The 13,182-nt window shown below is 38.9% G+C and overlaps 2 protein-coding genes across 3 annotated transcripts in view; both read left to right on the forward strand.

Moving 5' to 3' along the window:
- Window positions 1-5,695, forward strand: part of LOC107688146 (eukaryotic peptide chain release factor GTP-binding subunit ERF3A-like) — a 15,031-nt gene extending 9,336 nt beyond the window's left edge. The window contains exons 4-13 of the mRNA XM_016485728.1: window positions 1,351-1,384; window positions 1,480-1,557; window positions 1,710-1,890; window positions 2,153-2,307; window positions 2,423-2,563; window positions 3,009-3,102; window positions 4,562-4,642; window positions 4,732-4,905; window positions 5,053-5,142; window positions 5,564-5,695. Coding sequence (XP_016341214.1) covers window positions 1,351-1,384; window positions 1,480-1,557; window positions 1,710-1,890; window positions 2,153-2,307; window positions 2,423-2,563; window positions 3,009-3,102; window positions 4,562-4,642; window positions 4,732-4,905; window positions 5,053-5,142; window positions 5,564-5,695 — 1,160 coding nt within the window. The remainder of the gene's footprint in view (window positions 1-1,350; window positions 1,385-1,479; window positions 1,558-1,709; window positions 1,891-2,152; window positions 2,308-2,422; window positions 2,564-3,008; window positions 3,103-4,561; window positions 4,643-4,731; window positions 4,906-5,052; window positions 5,143-5,563) is intronic.
- Window positions 5,696-7,920: 2,225 nt separating this feature from the next.
- Window positions 7,921-13,182, forward strand: part of LOC107688124 (nuclear distribution protein nudE homolog 1-like) — a 9,939-nt gene continuing 4,677 nt past the window's right edge. Inside the window, exons 1-4 of one of the 2 annotated variants that reach the window (XM_016485700.1) lie at window positions 7,921-8,110; window positions 8,645-8,691; window positions 8,928-9,032; window positions 9,223-9,376. In XM_016485700.1, coding sequence (XP_016341186.1) covers window positions 8,947-9,032; window positions 9,223-9,376 — 240 coding nt within the window. In that variant the 5' untranslated portion in view covers window positions 7,921-8,110; window positions 8,645-8,691; window positions 8,928-8,946. The remainder of the gene's footprint in view (window positions 8,111-8,644; window positions 8,692-8,927; window positions 9,033-9,222; window positions 9,377-13,182) is intronic. The other variant, XM_016485699.1, reaches the window with a different exon arrangement.

The raw sequence follows: 13,182 nt of genomic DNA on the forward strand, positions 1-13,182 counted from the left end.
TCCCTGCATGATTTTAGTCATACATGATAAATATCAAATACGTTATAGCTTGACTACAAGTTTAAAAACAACGCTGCAATTGTTATAATTAAGGAAATGAAACTTACCATCATGAAATGTCTACACAGGCGATAATGCCAAAAAGAAAGAGAAACATAGAAAAATAGGCATATTTTATTCAAGACATTTATATGACATCAACATGCATTTATCATTCTTAAAATCACCGCCAGAATGTCCAACTTCACCATGATGAACTTAAAATTGGGTTCTGTTATTTTTCCTCAACAGTTCTCCTCACAAAACGAAATTTTGATATTGATTTTGATTTTTCAAATTTGATAAGAACAGAGTGGAAATTATTAGCAACACCAAAATAACAGCAAAGCTAATGTTTTCTGTTAGTTTAAGCCCAAACTAAGAAAAGTAAAACCAAACTTTGTGGCAATAATTAAGACCAAACTGAACATGGTGTGTTTATGGTGCATGTCGGCAATGTTGTCTCGGTGGGGGCGTGGTGGAGGAGGGGCTTAGGTAGACGATATTATCGGATAACGCGATATTTTTAAAGGTGATTATCGATAAGATATTTTTGACATATCGCCCAGCCCTAATATATATATTTGTTTTGTTTTCTATGTATAGTTTGACTTTTCTATTATTCAGTTGTTTTTCGATTCATTAATATATACAGGTGCATCTCAATAAATTAGAATGTCGTGGAAAAGTTCATTTATTTCAGTAATTCAACTCATATTCTAATTTGTTGAGATAGTGAATTGGTGGGTTTTTGTTAAATGTGAGCCAAAATCATCACAATTAAAAGAACCAAAGACTTAAACTACTTCAGTCTGTGTGCATTGAATTTATTTAATACACGGGTTTCACAATTTGAGTTGAATTACTGAAATAAATTAACTTTTCCACGACATTCTAATTTATTGAGATGCACCTGTAGCTGTGGTAATTGATATTATGCTAAATTATAAACAAACAAACATGGTTAATTGCACAGTAACTTGCCAAGATCTTCATGCTATATCTTTTTCAGTTTTGTTTTAACTTTTCACCTTTAGCTTCCATTTCCGTTTCTTAAAATAAGCAGTTCCAGTAACGTCACAGTTTTATTAATCTTATTTGCTGGAATAGTTTTTGCACTTGGCTCTAATTTACTTGGATTTGTTATATAACCACTTAATTATTAATCAGTTACCCTCAAGGCATCTCAGTTCATTCATATCTCAAGAGCATCATGGGGAACACTTTTAAAATGTCTTTAGAGAACAGAATTCTACCATCTTTTTCTGTCCTTGCTTCACCCTGTCTCTTTCTTATCTCATTTTCATCCAGATGCTGGTAAGTCAACTATTGGAGGACAAATCATGTGAGTTGCTGATTTTGCCACATTGTTTTTAGCAGATATTGTTGGTTTTTCCATCCCATGTTTCTGATAGCCTATATTCTGCCCCTCCTCCACAGGTATTTAACAGGAATGGTGGATAAACGAACTCTGGAGAAGTATGAGAAAGAAGCCAAGGAGAAGAACAGGGAAACATGGTAATTAACTTAGTTAAAAAGTTAATTTACCAGAACATCTGGTGGGCAGTCAAACAGATTCCCTCTAAAGAAACTTGTAACACTTCAGTATTTTTATTTATTAATTTTTGACTAAGGTAGAGGAATTTTTCATAGTAAATGTTTTTTCTCAGGTACCTCTCTTGGGCCCTTGACACAAACCAGGAGGAAAGAGACAAAGGAAAAACTGTGGAAGTCGGACGTGCGTACTTTGAGACAGAGAAAAGGCACTTTACCATTCTGGACGCACCAGGCCACAAAAGCTTTGTGCCCAACATGATTGGTGGAGCTTCACAGGCTGATTTGGCAGTGCTGGTGAGTCATAGCGTCGAATAGGCACTGAAAGGCAGCCGTGAGAAATATCCACTCATGCTACCTGCAATTCAGGAAGTCTCCATGGAAAAACCCTCTCCATTGCTGGGCTGTGAGCAGGTTGACTGTGTTAATGACACAGTAGATGGCGCTGTTTGAATGCCAGTGTCAGTCTCGAAGGCTTTGACTTTCACTCACACACCAGAAACTGCTGTCTGTTCATTCACTTCAGTCTCTGAATTCATTGTCATATTTCTGTCTGAAGGTAATCTCTGCAAGGAAAGGAGAGTTTGAAACAGGCTTTGAGAAAGGAGGCCAGACGCGGGAGCATGCCATGTTGGCCAAAACTGCTGGAGTGAAGCATTTGATTGTACTTGTAAACAAAATGGATGATCCAACAGTGAACTGGAGTTTGGAGAGGTCAGAAAATTGACATTTATATACAAAGGCTATTGTTATTGTATTTGATCTTGTTTTATTACTTTTTTAGAAAAAATGGTATTGAGTGTTAATTTTTTCCACTGTTTGCACATAGGTACGAAGAATGTAAGGAGAAACTTGTTCCATTTTTGAAGAAAGTTGGGTTCAACCCCAGGAAAGATGTTAATTTCATGCCATGTTCGGGACTTACTGGGGCCAATCTAAAGGAGCCAGCGGAGTACTGCCCTTGGTATATGTAAGTGTGCTGACTTGCTGTTATTTCATTTTAATTTGAATGCTTTTTGACAATTATTGTGTAATATTTTAAATTTAGTATAAAAATACATTAAATCAGTGGTTCTCAACCTTTTTGACTCCAAGGCCCTTTTTTGTCCAAGATTGTATTTGAAGGCCATTCCTTCTAAGGTGAAATATACATGTGGTGCTTCTGTAATGACCATTAATGAGCTCAAAAATATGATGTCAGTTTATTATTGTACTTTCTCCTAATTTTTTAAACATTTCAATTAATATTTAAATTTAGTTCTATTAACATAGGCTCAATGGGATTTACTGGGGCCCCCCTAGAAGTTAGCTGAGATGTCCTGGTTGTCCTGGGCCCCCTGGTTAAGAACCACTGCTTTAAATATCATAAAAGTACATGAATAATGGGTCTCACTATTTTTGTATATTATGGACAGAGGGTTACCATTCATTCCACATCTGGACAGTTTGCCAAATTTCAACAGATCAAGTGATGGACCAGTCAGGTTACCCATAGTAGACAAATATAAGGTATGTAAAGTGTAAAATAAATCATCTTTGAAGAAGGAGAAAAAAAATTGTATATGTATATATAATATATATATATACACTCACTGGCCACTTTATTAGGTACACCTGTTCAATTGCTTGGTAACACAAATTGCTAATCAGCCAATCACATGGCAGAAACTTAAGATGTGCATCTAGATGTGGTGAAGACGACTTGCTGAAGTTCAAACCGAGCATCAGAATGGGGAAGAAAGGGGATTTAAGTGACTTTGAACGTGGAATGGTTGTTGGTGCCAGACGGGCTGGTCTGAGTATTTCAAAAACTGCTGATCTACTGGGATTTTCACGCACAACCATCTCTAGGGTTTACAGAGAATGGTCTGAAAAAGAGAAAATATCCAGTGAGCGGCAGTTGTGTGGACGAAAATGCCTTGTTGATGTCAGAGGTCAGAGGAGAATGGGCAGACTGGGTAGAGATGATAGAAAGGCAACAGTAACTCAAATAACCACTCTTTACAACCAAGGTATGCAGAATACCATCTCTGAACGCACAACACGTCGAACCCTGAAGCAGATGGGCTACAGCAGCAGAAGACCACACCGGGTGCCGCTCCTGTCAGCTAAGAACAGGAAACGGAGGCTGCAATTCGCACAGGCTCACCAAAATTGGACAATAGAACATTGGAAAAACGTTGCCTGGTCTGATGAGTCTTGATTTCTGCTGTGACATTCAGATGGTAGGGTCAGAATTTGGCGTAAAGAACATGAAAGCATGGATCCATCCTGCCTTGTCTCAACGGTTCAGGCTGGTGGTGGTGGTGTAATGGTGTGGGGGATATTTTCTTGGCACACTTTGGGCCCCTTAGTACCAATTGAGCATCGTTTAAACGCCACAGCCTACCTGAGTATTGTTGCTGACCATGTCCATCCCTTTGTGACTACAGTGTACCCATCTTCTGATGGCTACTTCCAGCAGGATAATGCACCATGTCACAAAGCTCAAATCATCTCAGACTGGTTTCTTGAACATGACAATGAGTTCACTTTACTCAAATGGCCTCCACAGTCACCAGATCTCAATCCAATAGAGCACCTTTGGGATGTGGTGGAACGGGAGATTCGCATCATGGATGTGCAGCTGACAAATCTGCAGCAACTGCGTGATGCTATCATGTCAATATGGACCAAAATCTCTGAGGAATGTTTCCAACACCTTGTTGAATCTATGCCACGAAGAATTAAGGCAGTTCTGAAGGCAAAAGGGGGTCCAACTCGGTACTAGCAAGGTGTACCTAATAAAGTGGCCAGTGAGTGTATATATTGTTGGGGGAATTTTTTCCCCTTAAATCTTGAACTGTATGAATGCTTTGAAGTTCATCACATGTCATGCATGGCTGTCCTTTATTTGGATGTTTTATTTAAAAATTCTGATGTCCCTTATAGTTTTGTTTAAAAAAATGCTTCTGGTGTGTTTTTGCAGGACATGGGCACTGTGGTTTTGGGGAAATTGGAGTCGGGATCAATCAGCAAAGCTCAGCAACTTGTGATGATGCCCAACAGGGTAAGATTATTGTAACATAACCCTTTAAAACATCAGGCTTTATGGCAAGAATTGGCTGACGTATCTGTGCTTGTCTCAACTGTGTGCAGCACACTGTGGAGGTGCTGAGTTTGCTGTCTGACGATGTTGAAACCGATGATGCCGGCCCGGGAGAGAACTTGAAGTTGCGACTCAAAGGCATTGAAGAAGAGGAGATCTTGCCAGGCTTCATCCTCTGTAATGCTGAGAACATTTGCCACACTGGGCGCACCTTTGATGCCCAGGTCAGTGGAAACTCCCACTGTAATTAAAAGAATGATCCAACTTCAATACATGTTCAGCTCTATCAACAGTAGATATGATTACTCAAGTTCCTTGTTTTTGTTTTGCAGTGCTACATATCAATTGTGCTTTTGTTTCTGCCATTTCAGATAGTCATCATTGAACACAAGTCAATCATCTGCCCAGGTTACAACGCAGTCCTTCATATCCACACCTGCATTGAAGAAGTGCAAATTACGGTAATGGTTGCAAATTTTCAGTTTTTACATTTAATATTTGGCCAGAAGTTCTCTTGTGGTGTACAGGGTTCCCACGCTTCTTGAAAGTACTTGAATTTCAGGCATATGTTTTGGTAACCACTTTTTAAAAAATTATTTGATCTGTGTTGATATATTTCCATGTCAAACGCCTATATATATTTTTTTTTTTCATGTTTAGTTTAAGGCAGAAATCCTAAGTACTTCAAGTACTATGCATTACTAATTCCTATATAACTTAATACCTTGCATATGCAAACTGCAATGATTATTTTAAGTGTTTCTAGATCCTGCATGTCGTGTAAAACATGGGCTTGTTATGAACTATGATTAGCCCTTTGCTTAAACCGGTTGCAATGTGATTTTTGTATTTGTGTGTGCAATTACTCTGAGCCACAAATAGGGCAGTGTGGTCCAGCTCCAGATGTTCATTCTGACACACCCACAGGGAGTGGCTTTCACTCCACTGTATTTTGTGGATAAATACAGCAACTGGCAGGCAGAAGTGGAACAAGAGCTTCTGTACAACCATTGATGGGGCCTGAGCTTTCTGAGTAAGTGCTTCATTTTTTGATTAATGTAGTTAAGTGATGATGAATTATTTTTCTATGTCAATGTTTTAAATGATCTAAGGCCGAGTTCATATCGGTGGTCTTGCATTTCTGTAGATCAAGATGCATTCCAACATATCTGCTGTGCGGATGCAGACTGATGAAGCTGGTTCATGTCCTGGAAAGACTTCCCACAAAGGAGTGAAATGTGGCTGGAGTCACTTTAAAAAGCCAGCCCTGGCCATCTTCATTGGGGGTCTTCTCTTTGGCATGGGCACCGCGCTGTCCTTGTTGTACTTCACACAGGTGGGCAATGTGCCCTATTTAGTAGGACCCATATTCTTGTCCGTGGGGCTGATGTTTCTGGTCACTGGACTTGTCTGGGTGCCCGTCATCAAGCAGAAGATGGTCCATACAGCCATGACCCAAATGAGCCATGGCAGACCTCTGCTACCTGAGCAAGGAATTTATTGAAATTTAAGATTGAAAATATGAAGCAGTGTGTTTGTCTACCATTAAATCATATTATTTATTGATTATGACTTAATGAATTCGGTTGTTGAACAATTATTGTTAAAATAATATTGTTATAACTTGTAACGCACTGATGATTATGTTCATAGTGACTGTTTGCAGCCTAGTGTAGCTGTCTTATAGGCCTATATTTCCCCAGAAAATATCATCTTTATGTTCTCACTTCGTTTTAGGAAGCAGTAATCAGTAGTATTAAGCACGCCTGATTCATTAACGAATCAGTTTTTGGGTCTCCTCATTTAATAGTTACCTGGTGCACAAAACGATTTGTTTATGAAATCAACTTATTCGGTCTGAGCGATCAACAATCGACTCACTGAACCGAGGAGAAGGGTCTGGCTGCAGCCTCGCACTTGCACTCTCAGACACTTGCACTTCCGCTAGCGACGTCACTTGCAGTCTTTTTTATTTTCTATTTATTGATTACTTTTTGTTTGAATCGCTCAACATTTTACAACAGTAGCCAGGTGGTGAAGACAAGAATGACATTTGGCTCGGTAGGGGTCTAGTTGTCTTTCAGAGGTGGTGGCTTCATACACAGGTGATGAGGTCGGTGCGTATGGGTCTCGGGATAGCCATCAAGTGGTATCTGCACAGAGTAAGAAAGAAAACAAGAGACGACAGAGCAGTATTTGTTGTAAAAGACTGCAAACACTAGGGTTATATCCTTTGTTCGATCTGAGTCTGCTATTTGTCGATTGCAAGTGATGTCGCAGGTAGCGGAGAGTGCAAGTGGTGATTGCAAGTGACTTCGTAATTTAGTTTCTTTTGTCTTGTCTTCACCACCTGGCTACTGTTGTAAAATGTTGAGAGATTCAAACAAAAAGAATAAATAAATAGAACAAAATAAAAAAATAAAGACTGCAAGTGACGTCGCTAGCGGAAGTGCAAGTGTCTGAGAGTGCAAGTCTGAGAGTGCAAGCGCAAGTCTGCAGCCAGACCCTTTTGGAACCGAGAGCAACGAGGATTTGAGTAAGTTATTCTGAAAGATATTCCGAATAGCAGCAATTTTATAAATAAAACGTATTAAAAAAGTGATTAAAAATGCTTACGACATGATTGTATGAGTTTTTTCAACACACATGCGAAAATTTGTTTTAAAGAATAACGTTGTAATGATAACACAGACATGAAAACACACATGGAGGACCAAACCTACAGAAAATAAGTAAATAAATAAATGTAATAATAGGAAAATAAATGAATAAATTACTTGATAAAACAAATACAATTCTTTTAAAATGAAATTTAGTCCTGATTTTTTTGTATTAGCTACCTTTTCCTTAATTATTTTCTGTATTTATTGTTAACTTTTATTTTATTCTTATTAACTTATTAATTCATCCATTCATTAATTCATTCTGCAGGTCTGGTCCACACACAAGTTTTCTAGCTGAGAGATGTAAATGAGTATTGTCAGTATTGTTGGTAACTTACTGAGTCGAAACGAACCGATCGAAAAAAACAAACAAACGATGAAACGAAACTTTTAATCCTACAGTGAATAATTATTATTTTATAGGTGTCGAGCAGTATTTTTCAGCGCCTTCTAGTGTCCGAGGTAGATAAGGGAGGATCGCTTGAAACAAACGTATCCAAACAACCAACCGATGGCTTGCAAAATGATGGCGTCATTACAAATCGGCCAATCAGAAGCAGGCATGAAACAAACCACGAGCTGAGAGTTTTTACACAACAGTCGGAACTGAAGAGTCCCATTGTCAGGAGTGTAACGTGCCAGAAAATAGTTTGCATAGTGTTGTTATTTATTCTCAGGATCGTAATCATACTACTTAGCTCAACATATCTCTCACAGGAAGTAGATAGATATTTGGAAGAAAGCAGCTTTGAGCAAATACCCGGAGGTAAGTAAGTTGCTAGCTAGCGTTATCAGTTCGGTTGAGTTCTGAGATGTGTTAGTTCTCTAAAACTCTGCGCAACATGCTGCTAATTATATCGTTATTGTTATAAACAACAGTTTCAGCCAAATTACACGTCAACGTGTTCTTCATTCGTTATTAAAGTAATTTTGGTCGGAGCCTGAATCCGCCTACTGTTGCAAAAACTTCCAAGTGGCTGCTTTGTTGTTAGCCAGCTAGCAAATTTAAAACGGAAGTCTTTTCATATGATGGTGATAGAAAGTTGATGTGCTCTAAAATGTTTACTGTTATCCGAAACATAACTGCATACCACTTTGTTGCAGTTTTTAAATTGGGAATTAATTTTCTGTTGTTAGTTTAGCTTAGGTTATAAATCCTTAAGAAGTCTTCAGATAGTCTAAGACACACAGTCAATTGTAGCGTGAGTCGTGCGCCTGTGGGGAAATATCTTTAGTTTTTAAAAATCATCACAAGACACGCTCTTCCTCTTCTGTTTTTTCCTCACTATTACCTAAAAAGCTCTCCACCCTTTCAAGAAGAAACAATTTCAGTAACAAAATCGTCTAGTAAGTTTCACAGATTTTTGTCATTATTATTGTATTTTTTAGAATGCCCTTGGATGACCACATCAAACAGACATAGACCCCAAATAATTTGATAATTTGACCACAAACAATTTGATTTGTTACTCCAAACAATGTTTTTATGCAATATAATCGATATATTTTATCAATCAATTAATTTATTATTCCTATTATTATTATGACTTTTTTTAATATATTGATGGCCATTATTTTGCCAGTAAACCTGACTGCACAGCAATGAGTGACCCTGAGCCAGCAACATTTGCATCTGTTGAACAAGAGAGGGACTACTGGAAGGAACAAGCTGCCAAATACCAGCAAAGGTAGGCTACTTCAGTGTTGTTTTTCATTCAAAATGACATTTGATCTACATTGGACATAATGGAACTTAAGGAAAAGTAAGGCAGTTTTGCAGAGCCCAGGTTTGTTGCTAAACACCTCAGATAGAACGAAGGATAAGATCTTCCTTTACAACCCACATTCAGTCATCTTATTGAATCACTGCTTGTTCAGGGCTGAGGAGGCGCAGGAGGAGCTGCAGGAGTTTCAGCAGATGAGTCGAGACTATGAGGCGGAGCTGGAGACAGAGCTGAAGCAGTGTGATGCCCGTTATCGCGAGCTTCTTACGGCCAACAACAGACTCCGCATGGAATTAGAAAACTACAAGGTACTGTGGTGCATCATAGACACATGGTTAATAAACTGCTCTTTTTAAAGATTCATGATAGTCACTGTTAGATTTTGCTTTATTTGGCTGAGCAGTTGTTTGGGTGGCTCGCCGATGTACTAGATTTCTCTAACACATAAAGTAAGCTTGACCAAAGTTCTTGTGGGGAGAAGAATTTATTGAAGGTTGTAGTGTAGCAGTTCTTCAGCGGCGATGTTAGCATGTCATCCTTTGGAAAATCTTATCCCAAGGTGCTGTCTTTAGCCACTTTTCCACCGAAATTACCTGGAACAATCTGTCCCAGGAACTTTTTTTCCCCTAGACTTGTTGCTGTCTGCATTTCCATCGCGGTCTAAAGTACCGTGAAGAATAGGCAAATAGTCTGGTGACGTAGGTCTGCTCGTGTTTCTCAATACCAAGTATGCAAATTTCGGACTTGCATCCTCGGTAGTTCGGACTTTGCGAGTTCGGCTCGGGAGTGTGACAGTGAAATCCCGCGAACGGGACGACGCAAGTCCGGTAATTCTGCAAACAGCAGTGTACTTGATAACGTCAGTCAGCTCGCCTTGGCTACTGCAATTTTCCTCACTGTATTTACAATAAGACGAAATATATCAAACACCACTGCCTCCTTTCGTTTTCATTTAAACATATTAATAGTCGCAGAAATGTCATTCAGGGGATGTATATAGCCTACATTACAATGAAACAAAATATTATATCAAACAGTATTGCCTCTTTTTATTTTCATTTTAACATATTAATAGATTAATAGAATAAAGACCAAAGATTACCTGTTAGATTTACCCAAATCAAATGGTATCATATGTTTAACCACTAAAGAGACATCAGAGCCAGCGGCAAATGTCAGAAGGACTAGCCGAGTTGAGGCTGCTCTCGTCGGGAAACAGGAGCACTGAGCGCCCGCTGATCGCGTGGAGCTCACGTCTCCGAAATCGGCGAAACACATTTTTAAGTAGGCGCTGTCTTTATAAAGAAACCACATATTTGAGTTTTAAACAACTACATTCTCGCCTGAAATACTTTTAAAACTACATTTCATGACACAATAACTGTAATATTTTGAAAATGATCTGAATATATGGTGGTTGAAATACAATGCTGCGTGAACTCAACCAATCAGCATGTTCAGCGCCCAAGTCCCGCCCCCGAACGTTCCGGACCTTTGAAAAAGTACTACCTCGCGAGCAGGGACTTTCTGAGGGGCAATATTTCACCCGGAAGTTTATTTAGATCCTGGTTCCTGCGGTGGAAACACACCGAGTACCGGCCCAAAGTCCCTAGTTCCTGGGTAAATTTCCTGCAGTAGAAACGGGGCTTTTGAGACCAGACCTTTATACATGGTAACAAATGTGCTACAAACAATACAATAACAGCCCATGGAGAGCCCATGACACATTGATCTAATGCTGACCTAAGGTGCTTATTGACCCTTCGCCAGGAGTTAGATTGACAGGTGATCTGACCAATCATAACGCCAAATCTGCCATTTTGTCTGACAAACAAACCAGACCGAAGAGTAGATTAACGTCGGTGTACTTGAACTTGAAAAATGGTGAGTATTGACGTCTTTTCACGGTTGAAACGAGATACCATCTGATGTTCATTCATGTTTATTTCGTGCTTTAACTAGTAAAGAGAGATATGATGGGTTCAGGTGCCTTTTGAACTGAGGCGCTACAGTGATCTGTCACAACACATTAAAGAGCCACAAAATGGTATTTGTTTGAATTCCTTAAAAAAATGTAAAAATTTGAAAGCTGAAACTTTTGTTTCATACCTAAAGTAACCTGCTCTGTCTTGACTGTCGGCCTGTTGTCAGTATCCTCTTTGCTCTGCAATGTATTTTTCATTGCATGAGAACGTGTGGCACAAGAGTGCCATGGCTTGTCGGATATAGCAACAGTAATTAAGGGGGGCAGGTCTTTGCTAAGGGTCAAATATATATATGATCCATTTGGGTCACACTTTTGTAAACCAATTCAGTTGACTAAAATTGATTGCAAACACATTACAGTCAGCGGCAATCACAATGTAAACTGAAGTATACATAATCTTTCTTCACCATCCTCTTTAAAAAAAAGACAATGGGTCCATTTAAATGAAAACATGCCTAAATCACCCCTGAACAGTTAAAGGGGTCCTATTATGCTTTTTCACTTTTTCAACTTTAGTTAGTCTGTAATGTTGCTGTTTGAGCATAAAAATGATCTGCAACGTTCAAAGTCCACTTCAAAAGGAGATATTTTGTTTAACAGAAATCACTTTTCAAAAACTACAACGAACGACTCGTTTGGACTACAACGCATATTTTCCGGGATTTGTGATATCACAAATATCGACGAATGGGACGAGACCTGGTTGAGCTGCACTAGAGAAGGCAACGAGTGTTATCACTATGTCGGAGACACGCTAGTTTTCACAAGGCAGACGAACTTAGAGTGCTTACAATCATCCGGGTTTAAATCGGATTTAAATGCGCTCAAATTGATTTGATTTTGACGCAATATTTACACTGAAGCTCACAGGCGGCTATGGTAAGAAAGACTTTGTAAAAGAGCATAATAGGACCCCTTTAACAAACCTGATTTAGCTGTCTTTGCTGCAAAAGGTGGCTCAGCAAAATATTATGTAAAAAAAAAAATAGTATGTATGTTGTGCTTATTTTTCTAATACATCAATTTGATCTATTACCTCAAACCATATGTGAACAACATAATAATAGGCTGTAAACTGAATAACTGTACTGTGAATAGCTGTGCCACTGATGTCTCATAAAGCACATTAATGGGGTTTTATCTGTAATATTTGAATACAAATTTAATTTAAAACTGACGTTCATTTGTAAGCATATAACCACAGATAAAAGCCATTTGAATCTTCGTTGACTGAGTGTTTACATCCAGAATGTCTGTGTCTGGTTTTTTCAGTACTTACTGAGGACACAATCACACATTCACAGACAAACAACAGAGATCCAATTCAGGATGAGGAAAGCAGCTGATGCTTATTTCTGCATCGGTGTCTGGAGGGCATGGAGGCTCACTCATGGTTTTACTTGCCATTTGTTGCTCAAACATGGTTGTAAAGCCATATTGTGGGATTAATTTGAAAAGAGACCTAAGTCAAGTTACATTTAAATGCTTAATCTCATAACATTAGGCATTTCAGTTGACTACAGATTTGAATCAAATTACATCTAGGGATGGCTCAGTACCACAATTTTGCCATGTTGCCATAGCGTATCTAGTACCGAAATGAGCAAAATCATAATGTTGTACCGTTTGAAATATAATATATTCCGGTATTTTTCCAGTACTGGTATACTAGGGTTGGGTACCGAAACCTGGTACCAATAGGGCCTTTCGCACCGCTTTAGTTCCAGAACTAAATGTACAGTACTAAAGTACTGGGACGATTTTGCGCGAACTATTTCCCAGTACCATTTAAAGGGTTGCATTCGCACCGAGAGTGTGTACTAAGAAGTGACGTAAGCCGGTCGGCAGCATCATCATTTTTGCGCAGCGTTCAACAACAAAACGTAGAACAACATTAACAACAGGAGGATGGAGGACACTGTGATCGGAGCTGTGTTTTTGTTGTGTCTCACGGGTTTCACAATAATGGACATGGAAAGTCGACGTATACGTAAAGCGATTGAAAGAATGGAAAGGAGGACTAAGAATCTCCAACGACAACTGGCAGTGCTACATTTGCTACAAGTGCCTGCACTTCAGCGTACGTCCATCTATCGCTGTTCTCCATACTTGCGAAATAAGTTGACA

Source organism: Sinocyclocheilus anshuiensis, unplaced genomic scaffold, assembly GCF_001515605.1.
Source record: "Sinocyclocheilus anshuiensis isolate Anshui unplaced genomic scaffold, SAMN03320099.WGS_v1.1 scaffold249, whole genome shotgun sequence".
Classification (NCBI taxonomy): domain Eukaryota; kingdom Metazoa; phylum Chordata; class Actinopteri; order Cypriniformes; family Cyprinidae; genus Sinocyclocheilus; species Sinocyclocheilus anshuiensis.